Source organism: Zea mays, chromosome 7, assembly GCF_902167145.1.
Source record: "Zea mays cultivar B73 chromosome 7, Zm-B73-REFERENCE-NAM-5.0, whole genome shotgun sequence".
Taxonomy (NCBI): domain Eukaryota; kingdom Viridiplantae; phylum Streptophyta; class Magnoliopsida; order Poales; family Poaceae; genus Zea; species Zea mays.
Genome location: NC_050102.1, coordinates 162,686,256 through 162,711,118, shown reverse-complemented (window position 1 = coordinate 162,711,118; position 24,863 = coordinate 162,686,256). Strand labels below are relative to the sequence as shown.

The window sequence follows — 24,863 nt, the reverse complement described above, 5'->3', positions numbered from 1 at the left end:
AGTTGAGGCCGAGTCGGCCATCAAACCCGGTAGACTCCATTTCTTATATTGGTCCCAAGTACTGATTTCTTTTCTGATGGATGGATGAATGGATAATGGTTCATGGATGTGTGCTTGCCTAAGTGGTGATGTATGAAATCTGGATAGTTTGTGCTAGATGTTAGTACCTAGTTATTCCTTAATTGGGGATGGGGACCCATTGGGGACCCGAAACCCGAATGGGGATGGGTATGGGATGAGTTTTGTACCCATGATGGGTATGAGTATGGGGATGTATCAAACATGATGGGGATGAGTCTGGGATGCTATAACCCGATGGGGAATTACCCATTGACATCTCTAGCCGCGACTATCCACTGTCACGCGCCTCTGCAGGCAGCGGAGCAATAGCCGAGGGAGAGGAGGAGAAGGCACTGCCGCCGCCGATGTGTAGTCGAGGGAGAGAGGGTGCTTTGGATTGCAAGTTTAGTTTTATATCGATTGTTGACAAATAATTTATAATATATTAAGGTCAATAATAATATATGTATTGCTCGTTTTCATGTAATCGTTGTGTGCTGATAACTTATCGAATGTTTATATGCCGTCATTGCACTATATCGATTGATGCTCCAGTGATGTTACCAGTGGATTTGTTTTGTTTATTCGCGGTCTCGCAAGCGCACACCACCAGTTGCGGATTCAGTTTTTTAATAATGCACTGGACCGATTTTAATATAACAAAAGTATGCCAAATAAAATAAAACAGAGTATAAAGAGAGAACGTATGGACCACCGGGTAATAGTTTAAGTCTTCATCAACTACTAGGTAAATACCCGTGCGTTGCAACGGAAAAAATATTGCAACAATAACATATGTATGACCACATATTATGTTGTAATAAAAATTAAGTTGTCTCTAGAACTTTGTAATAGTCCTACATCAACAAAATTAAGTTCATAAAACAAATATAGTACACGAGCTCTCGATAAGGAACATTTTGCTACATCTCCGATGACCACACAATTTCAACAAACCACATGTACTTGCATGATGGTCACAAACTTGAATGCTACCTATAGTACATTTCAGCAGGCTAAGTAAATCATTGCCCCGGTTGAGCAAGCCTAACTTCGGCCACTTCTAAACATCTATACATACAACTGTGTGCACTTTACGATAATTTCTATGGTACATATCTTGCGCACCTTGATGTGTCATGTGCAGCATCACAATCTCATTGTGGTTCCTACTTTTTTATGCACCATACCTAGAAATAGAAGACATGCACCCTATTAACAATCAATGGCAGTATATAATAAAAGAACTATAAAAGGTTCATCAGCTGAAATAGAAAACCATTCATAAAAATAGAAAACAACAAATTGACACTTACCCGAACGATTTCAGCCACCTCCCATCCATCAGACCATATCAGCAGCTAGGAATTACAAATTATAAAGCACAAACAAAAGGACAGGACACCAGTACAACATAATTCACATCAATAAATATGAAGGATTATTGGTCCAACTCAATATACTACCTTGTCTGCATGTCGAACACAATGTATAAGAGGATCCATAGTAGTTGCAGAGTTCCCATAAGGCTCATACATGAATATAGCAGGCTAAAATAGGATAATAGAAATGTGTGTACAAATAGTAGTGGTGTCTAAAATAGCTAAAACTGACTATAGCGCCTGCTATAGGCGACTACATAGTTTTCTAGAGACAAAAGAATTGGGCACACTGCACCAAAATATTTCCCCTTTTCCTTTATATTGGGAAACATAAATAAACAAAAGGATGATTTTTTGCTTCTATTGTTGATCAAGCAAGAGATAAACCTCATATTTCAGATAACATTCGAGAACATCTAAAAACATTGGACCACTTTCAGCACTCTTGCTCCCCTCAGCTCCACTTTTGTTAGAGAAGTCTTTCAGTTCATTCTATCAGAAGTCCGGCTGATTTACAAACAAAATAGGGAAACATATTAATGGATATTGATATCCAAAATGTAAAAACGAAATATTATGAATGGTCACCGGTTACCAGGTTACACTCTGGAAAGTAAAGTTTCATTGTGTGACTTAGTTGTGGTCACTCCAAGTATTCAAAAACAAGTGCAGCCAGTAACCTACCTGCAAGCAATAGAAATTCTAGAATGTAAAACCATTCCATGTTATGAGCAGCTTGCAAAACACATGGCTAAACAAAAATATTGGCATCTTTACAGGTAGAAGGAATGACTACAAATCCAGATCTTATGACTGAAGCACAAGTAAATAATAACAAGCATGAAAGACACCCCAACCCCCCTCCCAAAAAAAACCAATAAGCAGACATAAAATAATAGTCAAGTCCAGCAAGGCACGCTTGGCACTGATCATAAATGGTCACCAGCTAGCACCACCCATCAGTCAATGAAATCAGCATGCCTGTTTCTTCCTTGAACATACTGTATGATCCACCAGAACAGTATGCCAAAAGAGAATCGACCAATATTGTTGACCATGATTGTCAGGCGTTCCACCACTACTGTCGCCATTCTCCAAGAACACAATAAAGAACAAGTGACCATTTTGTCCAGCTCAGTATGGAAAATCTCGTATTCATACTTGTCATTGGCGTTGGAATGTATAAGACCAAACCTCACTTTGGTTGGGAGGTCTCTTTCTATGGCCACGTTGGTCTTGGTTTGATTCCTTCACCAACTGCAGTTATCCTAAGACTTAAGAGTGTACTGACCCTGTCTTGGATGCTGTGAAGAAAATAAGGTCTCTGAAGCCTTCCAGTTAGCAGCACTTCAAGGTACTTCAACTTTATACAAAGACATGCCTTCCAGGTCCACAAAAAGTAAAGCATGCAGCAACTGGAATATTTTTTGCATACGTTTTTCCTATCTATATTCTCTAGAATATATGCTTACATGAATTAAGAGTGTTGGCGATATACATTTAAGGAAACTGGATGTATGTTGGATGGGTAATACATTTAATATCCAGTCATCGATAAACATAAGCAATCTAATGATGTAAACTACCCTTTATATTCTAGAGATGATTAGTAGTAACACAAACAAGGAAGAAAATAAAAATAAGGAGATATGTCATACAGGGCAAAACATACCCATTGCAAATTCTTGTTTGCACCAGTAGGGCGAAAAATGGATGCTTAAAGATATAATTTGAAGAGGAATGTATTCATGTCACCATAAAAATCACTGTGCCTTTCCCAAGTCTGTGGCAGGGATGGGGCTCATGTCGAATACCCATTGTGAGGAGCACTCGCTTGCTCACAGATCTCCCAGAACAAGCAAGTTGAAGGTTCAGTTGGGTTCCTGGAAATAAATTGAATGAGTGAAATTCCATTTCTCGGAGATGAAGAAATCTATCACAGACCCACACCTGCTTCTCCTGTAGCTTGAGTAAATGACAGATGTGTTCTAAGATCATCCAACTCATGATGGTACTGTATATAATTAGAAAACATATTATTAAGGAACTGCATTTGGCTTGCGTGACAATGTAAGTCAAGCTAAAATTTATTTCCTGACACACACGGTAGGAATTTAGTAGTCATGAACATTCGATCAAGTTGATTAGTAAAGAAGCGAACCAAGAAAACAATGTAAGTCAAGCTAAAATTTATTTCCTAACCAAAAGTTTTTTTATAACCAAAGGCAACAATTCTGCAAGAAAAAATATTGACTCCAAATTATTGTTGTTGTATTATAGTCAACCTTTTGGGGGCTCTATACATAGTATCCAAATTTTACCATAAGGAAATTAAAGTAATGCCATAACTCCAATAAATTGCAAGAAGTGGTGTATTTTGCTGTGAAAGCTCTTTACCTGTTCTGTGCTACTTGTGAATGAATGCAGTTGTTCATCCTTGTCCTGTAAGCATTTATGCAGCTTGATTACTTCCTCTTCCATGCTCCTTGTTTTTGTCTCCGCAAGCTGCTAAATTTTTTTTCTTTGTCAGCACAAACCCCACTAACAACCTCGAAGGTACCAGTTACATACTAACCTTTCCAGTTTGAGATTCCCTTACAAACAGCTGCTCCTAGGAAGCAAGCTTGCTCCTCACACCCTTGAGCTCAGATGACAATGACACCACGTTCCTCTTAAAGCTCAACTTCTTTGTAAGATCCATCAGCAACGGATCCAAATAGCAGATGAAAGCACCCGTCAGTAAGATTTCTTCATGGAAATACAGAGGTCAAGTAGCCAAGTGTGTCTTTTAACATGTAGCCTGGACTTATCATACATTCACTACGTAATTTCCATCCATTCATCTCATTAACTAACTTAAGTGGGAAACAGCAAAGGGTGTTAAGGCGACTGAATCTATGGCACAGACTCAATATATATTCAATTATTCATTAAAAATATAATATTATTAAGAATTGAGAAGACCCATGGAACTGTAAGTGCAGGTTCAGACTAATTCTTGAAGTCCTTGGTGCTGCAGATTCAGACTCACTTACCAAACTGCAGACTGATACCTTTTCTTCAGTAAAACTTTTTTGGAGCAATGTTGTGTTCCAAAAATTATCTAAGCCTGCAATCCACTTGTCAATATTTTGAAGTAAATCTTTTTAAGGTGTTGCCGAATAGAGAGATTGAATACCTATCGGTAGAATATAATTCATAATCACAACTGATGATGATGGCATCACCTTCTCCGAGACAAACTTCAGACCACAAGACAACAAGTTGAGGAAGCAAGGGAGGGGAATGGACTTGGCTTGACTCACGTTGGGTACGGTCATCGGTGTAGGTGCGACCGGACTTGGGTTGACTCATGTCGCGGCTTTGTCTTGGACTGCGGGGCTGGTGGAGGCCACTGGCGAGGAGACGGCGAAGGTGACGTCAACCATCTTTGGGTGTTGAGGAAGGGTGGATCAGAGCCACGGAGGCCACCAGCGAGGAGACGGCCAAGTGCGGCTGCGGCAGGAGGCGACGCGTGGGCGAGGGGCCCTTGGCCGCCATGCCGAGCAACCCCATCCCCTGGATCTGGAGACGACGACGTCCTAACTGGATGGCGTGGTCACAATCCGACCTCCACCTCGACGAATCCACCCAGCGGCGAGTCTAGGCAGCGTGACTCCAGGTCCGGCAACGGGTCACCGGGCGGGGGAGTGCGTACCTGGACGAAGAGCTCGATCTCGCTGCCAATGCGGACGAGATTCAGGTTGGCGTTGAAGTGGAAGACGTGGACGCGGCTGCCGGAGCTACCGGCGTCAAAGATGACGGCGTACCTGTCTATCCCGGGCGCTGCCCATGGTGCCAGCGGGTGAGCGTGGCATGAGGAGGAGGACGAGAGAGACGAGCGCGAGCGGGGCGAGGATGACGAGCACGATGCCCCGGTAGCGGTGCGCGCGGTCGGCCAGCGTCTCCTGGCGGCCGCCGTTGGGCAGCGCGGAGTAGCGGCGCATCTTGGCGGCGTCGGCAGGGAGGAGGAGGTCCGGGGACGAGGGCGTGCGGTAGCGGACGCCGCTTGCTGCAGCAGGCGGGGTGGGGGCCGGGGGCGATGGCGACTGGTTGGCCACCTCCTGCTGCGTGGGATCCAGCGTTCCGCGTCGGGGCGCGCGGCGCGCACGTCGATGGTGGATCTGTTGCTGCGTCGTGGTGGGGTTTGCAGGGGGAGGGGGCGCGGCAGGACTGCTCGGCAGCGGGGACTGCGGGCGCGGCGGGACTGCGGGCGCGGATGCGGGGACTGCGGGCGCGGGGAGGGAGGCGAGCGCGCGATGGCAGAACAAGGCAGTGTGCACGCCTACACTGCTAACATATAAAGTAGTAAAGATAGCTCCAATTCTAAAGATGGAAACAAAAAAAAAATCATATATTAAAGACATAAAATAGAGCAATAAAGTAGTATTAAGCAAATTATAACTGAAGTATTTCGTCAAAACCACTAGCAAGAGGTAATTTAATCTTCCGCGATTCTCATATCTTAAAAATGCATTAATACCTTATCATCTTTAATACTCATAAATATGTCTCTCAACATGGCACATCATATAATGTGTAGATTTTAGTCTCGGTTTTTCTTAAAACTAGATCAATTTTAATCTTCTTAATAGAAAGTCAGAGCTCCATTACGTTAAAAAAAAGCGGGCCAAACCGATGGAAAGCCAGGAAGGAAGATGGGCTCATGCCAGCTGCCAATCCTAATCAGGTTTAAATGCTGGTCACGTTTCTCCGTTGCGTCATCGATTCATTTTCAGGCAAGAATCAAAAGCAGGGTACATGGATATTTGCTGCCTATTCCTATTCAACAGTACATCAGGGTGGATGTGAGTCCGACAAGATGGGATAGGTGGATGTGAGTAGCCTGATCTGTATATGCTTTTGTTCGGTGAAGAATGTTTTAGTTCAGAGTGTTGCATCAGGGTGGATCCGAGTCTGACAAAATGGGAGGGGTCAGAGCTGCTGCTCTGAAACGGTCTCCTTGCACGGTCACGGTCACGCACAAGTTGCCACATATCGCACCAAACCAAGATTCTAACTTCGCCAAAAAAAAATGGCAGATGCTTCAGATGGTAGCTACAATAACTTTGGAATGAGTTACTTCAAAATGAAGAAGCCAACTTGGCAGAAGTTGAACCTGCAACCAAATTCTACTTCTGCCAGATATTGCTGCTAGGAGACCTAGATTCGTAGCTGTTGTTGGAAAAATAAAACCTAAAGCAGCATCTGCGTAACTGTTAACTCTGCATTGAGTTGCACTGAATAATTACATGTATCCGCTACGTAGCACAAAACTTTACACGTTTTTAATCAAAAGAGCAAGGAGCCAGAACAGGTGTTATATATCTTCAGCTGATCGATCACCTTCTACCGTTTCTGGAAGTTCAAAGCCTTGGTGCCGTACGCGAAGAGGAAGACGAACAGAAGGATGTAGCCGAAATGCGCCAGCACGACGTAGCCGAGGAAGTCGTGCTTCATGCCCAGGTTTTGTTCCAGAAATTCCTTCACCACGACTGTGCCGGCGTTGCCAGTAGCCGTCACGTTGCGGCCTACATCGCCGAACTGCGACGCCGTGACGCCGTAGATGGTCCAGGACACTGGGTTGCACCAGTAGAACCATCGCCACCAGATAGGCAACGCCTGCAAGAGCGAAACAGTTTCCGAAAATTGAATTGGCAGCCGAGAGTGGTGTAAAAGTACGTAACGCTGAGGGCTCTCAGAGATCCCTACCGGTCGGGGTACGAGGAATCCGGCGAAGATGTTCCAGCCGGTTAGACTGAATGAGACAACAATACTCGCAAGCATTGCGGAAGGAGTGCAGGTAACCAGCATCGCACCAAAAAGTGAAAAGTAGAGGAAGGAGCAGGTTAGGAAGAACATGAAGTAGAAGAACTTGTCTGCCTTCCACTCATAACCAATCATTGAATACAGAGGGATGGTATAAAGGATGCCCTGAGCTATGCTGTAGACAAGCTCCACAACTGTCTGCACACACCAATAGGTTTCAACAGAGAAGCGTTAGTAGAGATTTTGTGTCTGCAAGGGTTCAAAAACAACTGTGACAAAATAACTACTAACACACGATAAGGTATCTAGAAATTACCACCGCAAACGAATAGGACAGCGGAGAGAACATCCCAGCAGCCTTTTCACGGTAGAAGACTGTCCTTTCGATAGAAAAAACAGGTACAGATGAGAGCAAGTTTGCAGATCCAAGGAAGAAAACAGCAGCATAGGTGGCTCCAAGTAGGTTTTGCAGTTCCTGCTCTGATTTCCTGCACAACAAAAGCAGGTACACAAAGAATCCTTAGCATGGAAGGTAATCGATGGAACACTATCCAATGAATTAATCGCAATTAGCATAATGAATGATATGTGCGAATGTCATAATACAGAGTAGGGTCATACACGTTCTTTCCCATGCGCCAAAAGACTGAACCGAACACGAGACCGTAGAGGATTGTCATAAGATAGCGCATGGCATTGTAGGGTGGATTCTTCCAATAAGATCGAAATTGCTTCCATGTATTGGCCATACATTGATTTAGGAAATTCTGGGCATATTTAGTAGGAAACGAGAGATCCTGGTAGCCTGGTGGTGGAATGCTCAACTCCTTGATAAGTTCTTGATTGTGCCTGGACATATATTCATTATGAAATGTAAGAAGAAAATTGTGGTCTTGTTTGTTGGAGAACAAATAAGTTTAACGATTGTCAAAGAAGAAATAAATTTACCAAACAAAAACCCTGCAGTAATAACTAATTAAGGAATATATTTACCGGTACAGGGCAGAATTTGCATAAATTTCAGCAAAATCAACATCCAAGCGAGCCTCAGCTAGAGGAGAGCTAACTTCCAGCATCCATGTTGCGGGATTGTATCCTTCTGTGATTTTTGGAACACCTGGAATTGCCTGCAGGAGATTGGTATATACATTAAAACTATCCTTTGTTGTGTCATCTCATTTGCAGGGGGGGAGGCTCCGCATTTATGGGCAAAGGGTTTGCCTAGCTTTATCGCTTCCCCAGACTTCATTTAGAACTTGTTCGGTTATTCTCATTCCATATGAAGTGTATGGGATTAGAAAAAAATAATAAGAAAAACTTTGACTTGCTAGGGATTTAAATTCACTCAATCCCGTCCAATCCACATGGATTGAAATTAAAACGAACATGTCCTTATGTGGGAGTATCATGCGTTGGGTCTGCCCATTTTTGTTATCTCACATCAAGATCAGGTCACATCCATACACGACGATACACAGTTTTTTCTTGAATATGCAAGAGAGCTGCATGTTTTGTTTTTTGTGGTGCTTCTTTAAATCTGAGTGTGTGCAGCAGTAGAGCCTACCGCCTGTAACTGGAAGGTTCCGGATTCGAGCCCCAGCCTCTACATATTATGCGGGTAAGGCTTGACGCTTAAAGATACCCTTCCCCAAACCCCCCACAGTGCGGGAAGCCTACGGCACTAGATACACCCTTTTTTTTTTAAAACCTGTGTGTGCAGACTGCAGAGTGTTTGGTTGTGGGTTGGCCTTTCTGCTATATGTTTTTCCTATCTTAATAAAATGACACACAGCTTTGTTGCGTTGTTCAAGAACAAAATGCAAGATGAAGAAATACACAATTATGAGTGACTCTACTAGTATAGCTGAATTGATATGCAAAATAATTTGCCTCAAATGTCAAAATACTTTTCAGAATTTGAAGTTAATTTTGCACATAATGTTGACTGCAAGTCGTATTGTATTCGTAGTATAATTGTATACAATAGTGGAACATCTAACCAAAAGCAAAGTTTCATCGACTAATCACATTTTTTCATATAAAACATATTTCTCTTATTTTCTGAACATACCTAGTAGAATCCCATTTACCTAAAATACTATGTTGATTTGTAACTGATTTAGTAATACGGAATGTTTGAATTTGATTGCATAGAGAGAAACAAAGCACACAAGATAGTTCACCTCGAAATATTCAACTAGTACGCGAGACTGAACACCAAGCTGGCCAGCATATATGACACGACCTCCTCTCTTCAGCAACAGAAGCTGAAAAAAGTATCAATTTTCAGTATATTTTTGCAGAATTCGAAAATAAAATTATGGTATTAGGCTTAAAGCTTAATAAAAATATGATCAAAGTAAGGACCTCATCGAAAGCCTCAAAGATATCAATGCTGGGCTGATGGATCGTACAAACCACGGTTCGCCCAGTGTTAACTGTATTTCTCACTGTGCGCATGACAATTGCTGCAGCTCTAGCATCAAGGCCAGAAGTTGGTTCATCCATGAATATAATTGAAGGGTTTGCTACAAGTTCTACAGCAATCGTCAGCCTCTTCCTTTGTTCAGTCGATAACCCACTAACACCAGGGAGACCAACCAGAGCATCACGTAATACATCAAGCTCAACTAGTGACATCACTTCTTCCACAAACATCTACATTGAAATTAATTTTATCAGAAAAAACTAATGCCTTCATCAACTCCAAACGTATCAAAGATCTCAACCTTTTCATTAACATCATGGTTGCAGAGCGGGCCTTTAACAAATTTCAAAAAAAAGAGTAATACAAGCACAGCAGTATAGTAATAAATAATATGCATATTGGCGTACAAATAAAAAAATGACAATATGGGACTCATGATGTGCCATAAAAACTATTTCTATAGGTATATCAGTGCAAGAAAGACAAATTGACAAATCCATTCTAGACTCAGGTTTGCATGACTTCAAACCAACTTGAAACGATGTATTCAAGATGTAGTGTTGGCTACTTACATGTCAAACTATTTTTAGTGCCGGTTAATTTGTTCTTTCACTGAGCTCTGTACACAACTTTTTCAACACAAAAGTACAACTATGGGTTGATGATGAGTGTGCTGTCAGTTAATGGTATCAGCGCAAAAAAAACCAGATGATAAATCCATTCTAGACTCAGTCTTGCATGACTTCGAACCATCTTGAAAGGATGTATTCGATTTGCCAAACTATTTTAGTGCCAGCTAATTATTTTTCCAATGAGCTCTGTACACAACTTCGACTGATTAGTGTGTTGCCAGTTTTTTTTTTGAAACACAACAATTAGAACAATTATTTTTTCTAGCAGCACCAAGGCATAATGACATATATTACAGAAAGAAAAGAAAAAAAGGAAAAACACATACCTTTCTAGTATTGTCATCAACTTCTGAAGAAAGGCGCAACCAAGCAGAATAAACGAGTGATTCATACACAGTAACATTTGGTGAATGGATATCAGTTTGTTCACAATAGCCACTGACACGAGCAAAAGTTTCCTGTTTCTTAGGATAACCAGAAAGTTTGATATCTCCCTCAATGGTTCCACTTGTCTTTCTTCCTGCTAGTACATCCATTAGAGTGGTCTTTCCAGCTCCACTGACACCAACTAGGGCAGTCAGAACGCCTGGTCTGAATGCACCACTAATATCAGATAGCAGCTGGAGGCGACTTTCAGTGAAACCTTGATCTTTCATTGCCTAGAAAGCAAAATTCCGCATCATATGTTAGCAAACGAATTGCAATTGCATATTTGAGTAGTAAAGGTATAGGCAACTGCCTTAGTTCAAAATAGTAGTATTATACTATTATCACATGACTTAGAAGCACCAGGCAACAGAAGATTATCATTGATAAAGTGAGTTTCTGTTCTAACTTTGATGTGTTTCTGTTTCATCAACTTTTCTCCATCTGGTTATGAACATCATTTTAGAAGAATAACTTACAGCAGGCATGTCAACATAGTAGTTCATGTGGTTGAAAGAGAGTGAAAGTGGCTGGAAGGGCAAGACCATTCCTGTCTGGGTTCTCCTGTTTGCTGCTTCATTTGTGCCTGACATGAGGGTAGAATATGAGATGGTAAATATATTACAAATATTGATATAAACAAAAAAAGGCATGGCTTGTGAATCATGATGCTTGCATGTCCAGTACGAATTGTAGGAATCAAACTATTTCACTATTTAGGACCCCTTTGAATGTAGGGTTTCCATAGGAATTATATACAAAACAGAGCATCAATAGTGGATGCTTATTTTCACCCAAACTTTCTCATAGAATTACAATCGAAATGGGCGATACTAAAAGAAAGCTAGGAAGAAGCAATAAGAATGCATTCACTTTCTCTTACCATTGGCAACATCAAACATTTCTTGATCTGTAGACTTCTCTTTGTCGCCATCATCAGAAACAGAAACTACAGTATTTGAACTGCCACCAGCTGTAGGAAATATAATTCATTAAGTGCTTCACCTAGGCATCAAGCTAATAACAATTTCAGGGAAAAAAACTTACGGCTCAAGAATGTAAGAGCACAAAGAAAGAGAATGTTGAAAAGAATAGTATATCCTATCATGGCACCGATGGAAAGCCAGTAGCCCCATTGACCACCAAAGTAGCCTTTATATTTTAGAATAGCCTTCCCTATTGTTGGTGCAACAATGTTTGCTTCATTGTTCGGCTGCAGGTAAATGCTATATTAGTTCAAGATATTCGCCGCTTACAAATAATTAAGCACATCAAGAACCTAGAAATTAGTATAAGTGAAAAAGATAGATATTATGGTTTTCTTTTCTTCAAACTACTGAAAAAACTTGGCATGGGATCTCTGTACAAACATCTATCTTGGAGGGCATGAATTGCATTCCTTGTACCTAATAATATAGAGAAAGTATGACATTTAGAAGAATTTTTTTATGTGTGTGTGCAGAAACTTACCATGGCCCATCTAGTGGCAAGGAATTCATTGACTGATATAGCATTATTACTGTATGTCATGGGAGATGACCAGTAGGCCCAAATCCACCAATGTTTAATGTCCTCTGTACACATAAATATCAAGAGGGAACAGTAAGTCAGTAAGAAACAACAGTACTTCACAATGCAAAGTACAATATTCAGGAAACATAAGAAACCTCAATGAGAAAAGATTTGGAAAAAAACAAATGTGCTTAACAGGCAACCATGGGGACTAAGTTCATTCTCCACAATGACATACTTCCTTTTGAGGAAAAGACACTTACGTCTGGGTAGGAGAATCCCTGCGAACAGGAAGATAAGAAGCATTGCAAACATGCCAAATGTATTGGCTACAACCATTGTCTTCAAAATTGCACCTAGCAACCGAAACAAGGCCACAGCCATCTGGTGCGTTAAAAAGTATGCTAGAAACTGGCTGAAGAACCTGAAATCAGTACACAGAGAAACATGTCACATGAAAAACTGATACAAATTTCACTATGGGGACTACTAATATTACAATTATTAATACGCTAGTACCTCTTTTTGCTTTTTTACCCTTTTTCATTTTATTTTCTTTTGGTGGTTCTGTTGGGTTCATCTCTAGCCTATACTAGATTACTTGGGAGCGAAAAGCTTTTTTGTTTTTTTTCTGTTGTTAACCTTTTGTGTAAATATATAAAAGTGAAAAACTGTGGGGACAGAAAAGGAGAACAGTTACCTTCCTGCAGCAGGCGCGAAACCCATAACATAATATGTAACAGTTGTCCACATAAATGAGTCCAGGAATGAAAAAGGAATTTTTAAGATAATGGTTGCAACTCCAAAGGTCCATCCTGGAAAGAACAAGTAGTCTCGCTGTTTGTAGAATACTTGTAGCTTTTTAATGGTCATGTTCATCTCAGTAATTCCAATGAACATAATTGTGATCAAAGAAGTAGCCAAAGCACCCATAAATTTTCCGTTATCAGAAAACTTCCCACTGGGCATCTTTGTTCTGAAAAACACTGTCATGGTGAGGACTGCCAGGACAAACAATTGAAAAAACTTGAATATATAGAGGAAGGAGTTGCGCTTCATCAGCAACCATTCTCTAGACAAGACTGCCTTGAGAGACTCCCAGCTAGACAGCCCATACTTCTGGGTAGTCAAAGCAGCAGGATGTGTTTTAGATTTGTCATAAGGAACTTGTAACTCTTTCTGGAGTTTCTGGCCAACATGGAATGTCTTGAAATGTTGCACGAACTCTGGGACTGACACATAATGGTAATCTTCGTGGTTGTGGCACCAGTACTGCTGTTGATCTTTCCTGGAAGTCACCTCTTGAAGGAAATCCGCCACTCCTTTCCGTTCAGGGCACCGGAAACCAACACTCTCAAAGAATTCAAGGATGTCTTCCCGTGGCCCATGGTAGACTATGTAACCTTCTGACAGTAAAATGATGTCGTCAAACAAATTATAGGTCTCAGGTGGAGGCTGGAGAAGGGAAATCATCACTGTATAATTCATCACATGAACCGTCTGTCTGATGTACTTGACAATCTGAAATGTGCTGTTGCTATCAAGCCCAGTAGATATTTCATCCATGAACAAAGCCTTTGCAGGTCCAGTTAGCATCTCACCTACAGCCAAACCAATTATTGAAGTCCAAGGAAGTTAACATCAGGATTCTTTATGCTGGATATGACAGAAACAATGTATAAATAACAGAGGAAAGCAGTGCCAGAGTCATCACTTAAACCAATCCATAGGTTTATTTTAGAATTCCTAGTTAACTAATCATACTGATTAAGCTTCCGATCAATTAAAATATGTGACGAATTAGAGTCCATGGGGCTCTGTGTTTGTAACTAGACCCCAAAGGGTACCTAGGTCTGCTACTACAGAAAAGAACAATAAACATAAGCTCTGCAATTTCAGAAAATAACTGATAGCTATGCTGCATTTCATGGACGGCCCTCTATCCTCTATTTAACGGCTGTAATAGCTATGATTATACATGTAGTGAATAGTTTGAGAGTTTCTTGGAGAAATTACAAATCATTTATTTATATTGATAAAATGGCATGATGCAGGCATACCAGTAGTCACACGTTTCTTTTGGCCACCAGAAATGCCTCTTTTCATCTCATCACCAACAATAATATCAGCACAAATGTCAAGCCCAAGAACCTGTGGTCATTTATAAACTCAATCATCATGGAACAAACCATGGGTGATATCAAGATTAAATTTATGTGTAACTGTCACAGTGATAAGCCTAGTTCCTGTTATAAGAAAGTTGTATATATTAAGGAAACGTGCTTTCATAACAATTTCTTCATAAAAGAGTAGTTATGAAATAGTTGTTATGAAAGCACTTCATAAAAAGAGTAGTTAGAAGCGAAAGACCTCTAACTGAGTTGGTTAGCACCCCTCAGGTCCTGAGTTCGACTCTCATGAGAGTGAATTTTAGGCTAGGTTAAAAGAATCTGCTCGTGAAAGTGAACTTAAGAAGATACGGGGACACACCTTGAGTATAAGATCTGTTATGACATTGGTCTCCTTTCCTTCAACTGCAGTTGCCTTCATGAAAGCATCAATCTCGGGGTCAGGCTTAATGCCAGCATTTCGTTCCCGTCTAGCTAATTCTGACAACATATCATATCTGGCACCAATGCCTAGACATCTTCTGGAGAAGTCCATTGTCTCTCTTACAGTCATCTCCCCGTTGTGTAGATCATACTGACTGACATATGCACTAGTCCTCTCAGGATAGAACTCGGAAAACTCATGGCCACAGTACGTGATTTTCCCAGACACCTGTAGCAGCAAACAAGTGATGAGGCATATGGCCTGCGTGCATAATCATAAGAAGCTATATTATGCCACATGAATAAACATGCAACCTTGAGATTCTTAGCAGGCTTCCCGGTTAGAGCTCGCATAAGTGTGGTTTTCCCGGATGACGGAGGGCCCAGAAGAAGCGTCATCCTGAAATATAGTAGTTCGATGCCAAAAAAAAAAGTTGAAACAAACAGCAATAAAAACGTATATCTGTTTATCAGAAACAACAGCATAAGACTAAGAAGTAGCTTCAGATACATGTAGCAGGTATAAGGTTTACAAAGTAAAGCAGAGGTTGCGATTTTAGATGAACCATTTTCCCCCCTTTTATTGACATTCATGTATCTCAATCTAAACTAGCAACAGTTAATTTAGAATGCTCCATATATAAGCGAGCGAGATCGACATGAGGATCTGTAACGTACCTCGATGGCTTGATGATCCCGCTGACATCATTGAGTATATTGATCGTCCTCTTGTTCGACGAAACAAACTTGCTGACGAGCCCCTGCGATAAACCATCATGGACACCCGAATTTCAGCCACGGCGAGGAGAGCGTGATGACGCAAGCCCGCAGGCACGGCCATGCCCCAGACGAGAGTAGATGGGGAACGAGGGCAAGAGCGCGGGCCAGCCCAACGGAACGGCGCGGGAGCGGTGACTTGGTGGACTAATGCCGGAGGTACCGGGGCGAGACCGCCGCATCTCCGTGGCCCCCGGACCCCGGTGAGGCTAGTCGCCGCCCCGCCGGTGGACGGTGGAGGATCCCGTCGCATGGCTCCACAGACCACAGGCGCGGCCAGCGCGAGGAAGAGTGTGGCGCCGGCGCCGGAGGAGTGGGAAGCGGAATGCGGAATGTTCATATATTCTGGGCCGGGCCTGATTGGGACTATGGACATTTTGGAGTAATATAAATGCCTACAAATCAATTGTACTCTAAAAAACTCATGATTTTGAAGAAGGATTCTATCATTTGTGCGTGTCCTTTTTTTCAATCAGTGCAGGCAGGCTATTTGTTGCCTTTGGCAGTTTTGCAATAAGCGTACGTCAATGCATAAGTTATGCATGAACATCCTTTTTTTAAAATGTGTTTTACCATATCTTGTAGTAGTACTAGTCTCTATCTATCACCGTACTCAAAACGTTTATTCGTCTCCAGCACCATTCCAGAAGTGTCCCTCTGTTTTTTTTTTTAAAAAAAGAAAGAGAAAAGAAAAGTCCGTGGTTGAAAGTTCTACTTCTACATCTCAAGACATGTAGGAAGGGGCATTTGGATCCTTAGCGCGTGTTTAGTTAGTTGGTCGTGCAGTATCCAGGCTTCAGGGTGCAGATGGAGTGGAATTGAACGCTATTTATAGTTCAGATTGCAGGGTGAGTAAACTGTGCGACAATGGCAAGATTGTCTTCAGTAGAGTGTATAAAGTAGTAGACGTAAAACTGTTTGTAGAGAGAAATTTGAAATAGAAAATGTGATAGAAAATTTGCTGGACATAGAGTAATGCTTTTCCAAGTCCGAGCTATGCGGCACTCTGCACACATCATCCCCTTCCCCATGGCCGTCATCCCTCGTGGTCAAAGAGAGAGGGCTATCTATGTTTGAGAACACGTGCGCGCAACGACAGGGACGGAGGAATGACAATAAGGGGGTGTTTGGTTACCCCAAACTAAACTTTAGCCCCTATCACATCGAATGTTTGAACCTCCGTTCCGGGTATTAAATGTAGTCGGATTATAAAACTAATTTGTCAGCCGAAGATTAAAAGACGAGACGAATCTAGTCCAGTTGGTTGGGTCTATATTTCATACTCCTATTTGAAAGTCAAACGCTTGATGTGACCCGGGCTAAACTTTAGCAGGGGCAACCAAACACCCCCTAAATGAATAGTTGTACTCCCGCTCCCGCTTGTCACTGTCCACAGGAGCGGGAAGGAATGGACAAGCATCGATCTGTTAAGTGATTCGGTCAAGGCTCGCTCGGATCAAGAGTCACGACGAGGTGACGTTCAATCATATCGGCCGGCGGGTTTTGTTTAACCGGCCGGCCGGGTAGAGTTTGGCGCCTAGCTCGCTAAGCTAGACAGCTAGTCGTCATGCATGTGCGAAAGAAAATTCAGCCTCGAAAAAACGTGATTGACTAACCCGTGACCGTTCCTTCACATGCGACGACGGAGATATAGGAGTACTAGTATCAGCTATGGCCTATGGGAAGGATGCAGAGCAGGCCGGACGACATGTCGCACGCACGCACACGCTGACACGCACGCACGTACGAATCGGCGGATCAGAGCAGCAACACGAGTCCTGCGGAACTGCATGCATGCATACGCATGCTAGTTGTTCGTTTCGTGCATTTTTTGAGCCAGTGCCCTGCTGCGTGCTGCCTGCTGCCTGCAGATGATTCGTTATAGCCGACACACGTCTAACAGCTAGCTCCGGCCAGGAGCGCCAATCAGACATGCCTACACATGTGTTGTACGTGTGCTGTTGCTAGCTAACGTACGTACCACAGAGGCCGGCCAGACCCCGGCAGCTAGCTAGCTAGCTTGCTGCTGCCTGTGCGTGTACTGAGAGGTGGAGCAGGTTGGCTACAAGGTACCTCGACGACGTTGATGGCGGAGTTGAGCAGCGTGGGCAGCGCGCGCGCGCCCACATACACGTCCGCCTCCACCGACAGGTGCTCGTACCGAACCTCGATCTGCGGAAGCTCGATGCCCACCCTGCAACCATGCACGCATGCATTCGTCAGTTGATTACACGCACACAGCTAGTAGCGTCCCAGGAGTACGAACGAGTACTCACAGGTCGAGTCTGTCCCTGAAGCGGCGCATCAGGCGCTCGTTGTCGTCCTCGACGGCCTTGAAGACGCGCTCCATGAGCTCCCGCCCGGCGCGCGGGTCCAGGTTCGCGATGTCCACCTCGTCCGCGCCCGCCTTGGCGCCGCCCTCGTCCAGCGCCCTGCGGATGATGCCCCGCCGCATGCGGTCGTACGTCGGCAGCTTCTCCAGCGCCGCCCACCGCAGGTTCTCCTCGTCGTCCCCGTCGTCGCGGCTAGCCTGGGACCGCCGGAACGGGTCGTCCGGGTCGCCTGCCGCGTGCAGCGACCGCGAGATGGACGCCGCCGACAGCCAGCTGCGCCGGCTCCCCGACGGTGCCACGATCTCCCCCGCCATGCTGATCGTCTTCTCTTCCTAGCTGCCTAGCTAGTAGCTACTATCTAGCTGTGACTTGTGAGCAGCTGCAGGCGCGCGCACGTACGGCGCGCGGGCGGGTTAGTTAGCTGATGCTGCTGGGCCGCGAGGAGGCGGCAGCAGGCTTAGCGGTGTGCTTGCTTGGTTGGCGCACAACCCTGAAGGGAGGATCCTGTATCTGCGTCATATATATATATAGTTGTGCCGAGTAGCGCGGAGACACGTAGAGACGGATCCACCGAGTGATCGGCCGGCCGGATACCTTACCAATTACCTCCACGGCCGTCGTTGACCGTTGACAGGATGGTTTAAGCTAAGTCGGATCTGTAAGCAATAAAAGTCATGCAACGACAAGTCATCCAAGTTATACCCCTACGCCCCCACTACCTAGTCGTCAGTTGATTAAGCTGCTGCTGCTGCGTAAGTTCACTTGTGTGTGGCATATGGCGTGTAGACGAATGACTAAAGAACGGCGACGACATTAAAAAAAAATCTAAGCAGAATCCACACAACCTAGCTAGGCCACGCGTCTTCATTCTAGAACGTGGTTGTTAGTAACTTATTATTAATCACTGATTCAAGGCGCTTTCCTATACATAATACACTCAACTATACGTCTGTCTATACACAGTACACACACGCGTCGACTTAGAAAAAAAATACACAGTGGTGACTCAATATCTTTAGGGGTGTTTGGTTTTTTGACTAATTTTTAGTCACACCATTTAAGTCTCTTTTAGTTTCTAAATTGCTAAACTCAGAGACTAAAAGAGAGGTTATATCTATTTTAGTCACTGTGTTTCGTGATTAGAAATTAGTACCAGAAACCAAACACCTCCTTAGTTTGATAGATTTTTTTAAAAAAACGAACACTAATACATTAAATAAGTTTCATTAGATTCATTAATGTTCGATTGGAATCTTGTCACCTGGGACGACGATGAGAGAATCTAGATAAAGTATTATGTATTTTTCATTTATATGTTTTTTCTAATGTAGTTATATACTTCCCTTCAAAGAAAGGTCAAATTATCCTGAATTTGATTAGATTTATATAAAAAAGATCGATATTATACCTGGTCCTAATAAATTAGCATCGCCGCAATATATAGTAAAGTTCATAATTTACATACTTGACTATAAGATAAACTGATCCGCCTTTGGGAGTAGTTTATAGCACGGCACTGGCTATTTTCAATAGTTGACCTTCTAGATACAAACGCCTTGCCTTTAATTTGATATATTTTCCCCAGCTGGAAACAATTTAATTAGCGTCCTAGATATATATTCTCGTTTTTTGACCTTCTAGATAGAATGGCTTGCGTTTGCTATAGCCTATAGCTAGCTCTTGATTCGCGGTGCTCACGTAGTCATGCGTATCAGTTTATCACGTTCACGTGTCGACTGAAAGCTGCATACCTGAATCCGCCTCGCCTTACTGCTGCCATTAATATATGGTTTCCTCCTTCCAGTCACGAAGACTGGTTCTCTTACTAGCTAGCTTCTAGAAAGGCCACGCCTAAAAAAATCTCTTAATGGAACAAGAAGAGTGCCGCGAAGAGTCGAAGGAGAAGACGACGACCGGCGAACGAACGAGCACGGGACCCAACTCCCCGGCCGGGCCGAGGAGGACTGGGAACGGAATTCAAACATGCGCTTCTGGAATTCTTGAAGGCTTTTGAGGCAATTCCCGCAAGTTGGCGGCAGCTGTGGCTGTGCCTGTGACCGTGAAGCCCCGTGATTGAAGAAAAGCCAGCAACGTCCGTGACGATCGGCTCTGGTTCGTTCAGATGATCTCCGACGTCGATCGGTGTATAACAGAACACTCTTGATCGGACATTAGTTCTTTGAGGCCTAGTTTAGCAGCCACAAAATTAACCCATGGTAAGTGATCGGGTGCCAGAATTTTTTTTTGGACAATTCAATCCCCCTCCACCTGGTGTGGGATATCCCTGCATAGGATAACTTTCCAGTTGCTATTTAGAAGTTTCCCTAGGGAGATAATAAAGCATATAGACAGTTTTAGACATGCAACATGTAGCATATTATTTATACAGTTGTAAACAGACGATAGCCACCAACTGTCCAACCAAACAGTTTCAAACAACAGATTGTTTATACAGATTCAACGGTTTCAGAAACCAGAACATGATACAACGTGTTTCACAGAAAACAACAACTGTCACATAGGCACTGCATAAGCTTGTCACAATAGGCACCAAATGTCCAACCAAACTAATAAAAAGTTTAGGCACCAAATGTCCAACCAAGCTAATAAAAAGTAAAACGATTTTTTACAGATAATAAAAGATAGTCATCTCCATCCACACATATAGGGAAGAAAAATAGTGTTTGAGAGAGAACAAAACTACAATCCATAAGCTTATCACATAGGCACTGCAGCTACATTTTTCTTCTCAAAGTATTCATTGCTTCCACCAAGATCTCTACAAGTAAGCACAAGGAAAAACATTAACAACTAGTATAAACGGGATAGACTGGAAAAACTTTAGCGCAAGGTAGCATCCAAGATGTCTTTAGATAAGGGGATAAACCCTCTATTCAACTTTCTACATCTAAGATGCACATGGACATAAGTGACATACTAGACATACTACTCATGATGCATAGACATAAGTAGACTGGAAAACTGTGACTACTCATTAGTGCCCGTTGGTGCTGCAAAGTAACTAACATTGAGTTACAACCACATTAGACTGGAAAAAGGAAGAAAGATGAATGGTCGTCTCTAATAACATTAAATTTGTGTTAAAAAACAAGAAGTGACAACAACAAATGTGGTATATATATCCGTCTATAGAAATATACTCCCTTGGTCCACATAAATATACAATCAATATCATTCTATATTTCTAAATTCTGAAACTTTCAGTACTTCAGTTTACTGGTTTAGTACTCTAGGAAAACTACGACAATCTGAATTCCAAAACTTATTGTGTGTGCGCGGTACGCTGGTTCAGAGGTTCATATTCTTGTTTAAAGTTTTATAGATTATTAATGATTATGCACTGCATGCATGAAACAAATTTGAATTTGCTTTTCCAATTATATTCAAGCTATGAAATGGATGGACATTGGCAGAAATAGAACATTGTCCAGTGTGCTCTCTTCTTAGTATAAGCAACACTAACCATGACCAAAACATTGTGGAATATAATAGTACGCTTTGTAGTACCACCATATAGTACAATCCCATTACTGCATAAGTTCGTGGTGATCCCGTGAATATGCAACAAAACATGTTTCGCTCTAGCCAGTTTTGTTCCGCTAAAAATATAGTGGTACCTAGCTTGTTGGATATCGAGCCCATTTTTTCTAACTTCCTTCAAAATCGATAGTCTTGTTCATCATAATTCTAATGAACTAAGCCGAAGATGAAAGCCATTCAAAATCAGAGCAATTCTGAAATGAGCCACCGAGCCAGTTCAAAATTTCTTCTATCCAGCCCTAACATCTACCTCGTTACGTTGTTGCACAAACACTTTTTCTACTGACCATCTTAACCTGATAAATTAGCAGCAGTGTCATGTCTCATGTGCACTAGCAGAAAAACTCAATGGCTATGATTGTCATGCGTGATAAATTAGCATGTCAAACAAATCTTGTTCAATGGGGAAGGGATATTCCTCTTCTTTTATGTAAAATATATCTAGAATAACAAAAATATTATTTACACATTACATAAAAATGCAAAGACTCTTCTCCAGCGAGACTGTTCTCTTGAACAAAATATAAATCTTGGAGGAAGCATACCTCACTGCTAACACTGGAGCGGATCTTGGAGGATAGATGACCTACTAGATCGTGGAGATAAAGAAACAAAGAAGAACGGGGATGGGGACAACAGAACGGGGACACTAGATCTGGATGCACGCTTTCTGCAAGTAAAGAAATCGATAGAGAGAGATGATTAGAAACAACACGACGACATGAAAGACCAAACAAACGCATGTGTGAGTAGAGGAAGAATGCAGAGGAGAGGAGATGGCAATGAAATGGGGAGTGCTCAAACCCTAGACCCACGTCGTTGGTGGAGGACTAGGAGGGCGTGGGCGCGACCGCATTGTGGACTGGAGACTAGGGATGAAAGTAGGATGGAAAAATCCCGAACCGACCGTTATCGTATAACCGATTTGGTTAGTTTTGTCCCGATCGATTTCGAACCCGATGTAAAAAACGAAAACGGAACGAGAACGGGATATACAAAACGGTAAACAGAAACGTTAGAGTTGTTTTCCCGACCGTTTAACCGGGATCCCGTTTTTAATCGGGATGATCCCGTTTTGTTACCGTATTTTGTAATTCGGGATCACTTCAATACGGCCTGCTCCAATCCAGATATCACTCTGAGGCCCAGCCCATCTAAGCAAAAACCTAACCTAGGTTACCTAGCGCCGTCCGCTCCTCTCTCTGCTCTCTCCCAGCCGTAGCAAACGCCGTCGTCCGCCCTCCACAGCTTCACTGCTCGTCTGCTCCAGCGACCAGCGGGCAGCTGGGCGCCTGCGCCATTCTCCTGCTCTCTCTCAGCCGCGCGTGAGCCGTAGCAAAGTAGCAAACGCCGCCGTCCTCCTGCTCTCTGGTCTCCCAGCCGTGAGCCGTAGCAAACGCCGCCGTCCTCTCCTACTCTCTGCTCAACTGCTCTCTCCAGCGGGCAGCGGTGCCGGTCCAGCCTCCAGAGTCCAGAGGCCACGGCTCGGCGGCTCCCTCCCAGACGGCCAGCCTCCACACGCCGCCGTCCGAGACCAGCCCGAGAAGAAGCTTGCTGCGTTGAACACTGCTGACCACGCCGCCGTCCGAGAAGAAGCTTGCCGAGAAAAGCTTGCTCCCTCTGCTCTCCAGTCTCCATTGCTGGCCACGGCTACAGCTCTGCTGTCCACGGCTCTGCTCTCCACTGCTGACCACAGACCACCTGCTGTCCGCGGAATGAAGATATAGCAAGTGGCTCCTCTCCATGAGCAATATGTCTTATGTTTGTTGAGAGATGTGAGCAAATAAGTCTTGGTTGTAATAGTCTATGCGTGCTAAGTGATCTAATGAGCAAGTGATTATGAATATGTGTTTTAAACTTTGTATTGTGTCATGTGTGCTAGTAGACTTATATGACTTCTTATGTTAGCCAAGAGCCCAAGACTTATGTGCTACATTAAACTTTGTGTGCTCCGGATTTACATGGCTTTTATAGTTTTATTTGTGTTTAATTAAGACTTGTGTTTACAATTTTTTATTTGCCGTTAAGTTTTGAATATATGGTTTCATGGTGTTGATTTACCGAACAAAAATACCGGTTCCCGTCTGATTTCGGCTTTAACCCGACCGGATCGTATCGTTTTTCGATTCCCGTATTTATCCCGTTCGTTTTCGTTACCGATATATCCCGTTTTCGTTTTCGTCCCGCAAGGTAGATATGAAAATGAAAACGGTAGAGGTATTTTCCCGACCGTTCCCGACCGTTTTCATCCCTACTGGAGACGACTACAGTGGCATAGTGGATGGTGGCGGTGGAGGAAGTTGGCCTTCCTCGCGTCACCGCGTCGATGTCACTCGCGTCACCTCCCCCTCGACCACGGGGAAAGTCGCCCGACCTCGGGTGTCCGGAGAGAGATTCCCCGGGTAATTGGGTGGTTCGGGGAGAGCTGGCTTGGGAGAGTGCCTTCCAAATGGACCGGGAAACTTCCCTGGGGCTGATGTCCACAAGGGATTCTTCCACGGGAAAAAGGTTAGGTTTCCCTTTGGAAGTGGGTTTCCCAAACTAGCTCTGAGTGTGTTGCTACTCTCTAAATCCAATTGTAGTCAGTAAGGCATGAGGTACATCCATAACATGATATATTTTGTGGCATCAGGAAAGAGTACATAGCCAAACAAGTGCAAGATCCAAGCCATGTGGCAAAAGATAATTATTTGTCGCCTGCATAATCCAACAAAGGTGTGATTAAGCAAGATGAGTGGAACCATAGAGATGTGGCTTCCATGTGCGTAGACCCTAGAGGAATATATATCTTGAGGAAGGCATCCACTCTTCCACTCTATTCTCCAGAGACGCACTGGTTGGTGACTGAACGACCACTAAGACCAAGTACCTTCTAGGGAATACCCATGATGGGTTAGATCAATGGACACCTTACACACAACTAGGTCCAAACATTATAACTGAGCATCGATCTCATATAATTTTGTCACTGATCCTCAAAATAAATTGAGATTATCTGCCTTATAATTATAATTGAATTTTTTGAACTCATATGGAGTATCTCCTCGATTGAGATACCGTCGTCATTTTCATGACAACGGAGATCCTCCCTAGTTATAGCAATCAACTCACTAAATGACGATCTATCATTATATCTCACAGACTCGCTTTGCATTTCGATAAAGAATCCTTTCCATAATCATCTCTGCCCACACTACCCTTCAAGGCATAAAGTTATTAAATTTTCCATCTATTTCATATAGAAACTTAGTACCTTGAAACAAATTTAGATATAGATTATTAAATGTAAATTAAATACTACCAAATTAGTAACTAAAATTTGTCTAATTAATAAACTACACAATACCCAACTACCTACCTAAGTAAAGGGTGTTTGGGAAGGCTCTAGGTTC

The 24,863-nt window shown here is 43.0% G+C and overlaps 2 protein-coding genes and 1 non-coding gene across 9 annotated transcripts; all 3 read right to left on the bottom strand.

Annotated features, from left to right (window-relative positions):
- Nucleotides 1-905: 905 nt before the first annotated feature.
- Nucleotides 906-5,797, bottom strand: LOC103634317 (uncharacterized). Of its 4 annotated transcripts, none has more exons than XR_004851571.1 (9): nucleotides 5,252-5,797; nucleotides 4,478-5,161; nucleotides 4,018-4,128; nucleotides 3,840-3,947; nucleotides 3,393-3,456; nucleotides 3,115-3,325; nucleotides 2,038-2,126; nucleotides 1,377-1,949; nucleotides 906-1,250 (listed from the first exon to the last, which is right to left on the bottom strand). It is a non-coding gene; the product is annotated as an uncharacterized protein (transcript). The 4 variants fall into 4 exon arrangements; XR_004851572.1 differs by having other exon boundaries at nucleotides 4,018-4,551; nucleotides 4,748-5,161; XR_004851569.1 differs by having other exon boundaries at nucleotides 4,018-5,161.
- Nucleotides 5,798-6,477: 680 nt separating this feature from the next.
- On the bottom strand, nucleotides 6,478-18,409 carry LOC103633239 (ABC transporter G family member 43). The gene is made up of 20 exons (XM_008654935.2): nucleotides 17,854-18,409; nucleotides 17,651-17,771; nucleotides 15,479-15,561; nucleotides 15,116-15,200; nucleotides 14,739-15,029; nucleotides 14,309-14,399; nucleotides 12,949-13,849; nucleotides 12,512-12,672; nucleotides 12,207-12,310; nucleotides 11,784-11,949; nucleotides 11,620-11,709; nucleotides 11,216-11,322; nucleotides 10,637-10,969; nucleotides 9,618-9,908; nucleotides 9,434-9,517; nucleotides 8,244-8,377; nucleotides 7,872-8,099; nucleotides 7,567-7,738; nucleotides 7,194-7,448; nucleotides 6,478-7,103 (listed from the first exon to the last, which is right to left on the bottom strand). Exons 1-20 carry the CDS (start codon nucleotides 18,222-18,224, stop codon nucleotides 6,831-6,833), a joined length of 4,341 nt encoding a protein of 1,446 aa, XP_008653157.1. The 5' UTR covers nucleotides 18,225-18,409; the 3' UTR covers nucleotides 6,478-6,830.
- A 1,919-nt stretch (nucleotides 18,410-20,328) lies between these two features.
- Nucleotides 20,329-23,518, bottom strand: LOC100383699 (uncharacterized). Of its 4 annotated transcripts, none has more exons than XR_002748806.2 (3): nucleotides 22,287-22,623; nucleotides 22,017-22,141; nucleotides 20,329-20,689 (listed from the first exon to the last, which is right to left on the bottom strand). XR_002748806.2 is itself a non-coding variant. In XM_023300556.2 (3 exons), exons 1-2 carry the CDS (start codon nucleotides 23,107-23,109, stop codon nucleotides 22,024-22,026), a joined length of 576 nt encoding a protein of 191 aa, XP_023156324.1. In that variant the 5' UTR covers nucleotides 23,110-23,518; the 3' UTR covers nucleotides 20,329-20,689; nucleotides 22,017-22,023. The 4 variants fall into 4 exon arrangements, 2 of the variants coding, with proteins under 2 accessions (XP_023156324.1, NP_001169807.1); XR_002748805.2 differs by having other exon boundaries at nucleotides 22,276-22,622; XM_023300556.2 differs by lacking the exon at nucleotides 22,287-22,623 and adding an exon at nucleotides 22,652-23,518.
- Between the last annotated feature and the right edge of the window lie 1,345 nt (nucleotides 23,519-24,863).

Bases quoted from the DNA above. Each gene is read 5' to 3' on its own strand.
- LOC103633239 (XM_008654935.2), bottom strand. From the start codon at position 18,224: ATGGCGGGGGAGATCGTGGCACCGTCGGGGAGCCGGCGCAGCTGGCTG. The intron at 11,950-12,206 runs GTAAGTTTCTGC...ATTTACCTGCAG, and splicing joins TTGCCACTAGATGGGCCATG to CCGAACAATGAAGCAAACAT. The intron at 7,104-7,193 runs GTAGGGATCTCT...TCGCTCTTGCAG, and splicing joins GATTCCTCGTACCCCGACCG to GCGTTGCCTATCTGGTGGCG.
- LOC100383699 (XM_023300556.2), bottom strand. From the start codon at position 23,109: ATGGAGACTGGAGAGCAGAGGGAGCAAGCTTTTCTCGGCAAGCTTCTT. The intron at 22,142-22,651 runs GTAACCTAGGTT...CTTTACTTGCAG, and splicing joins AGAGGAGCGGACGGCGCTAG to AAAGCGTGCATCCAGATCTA.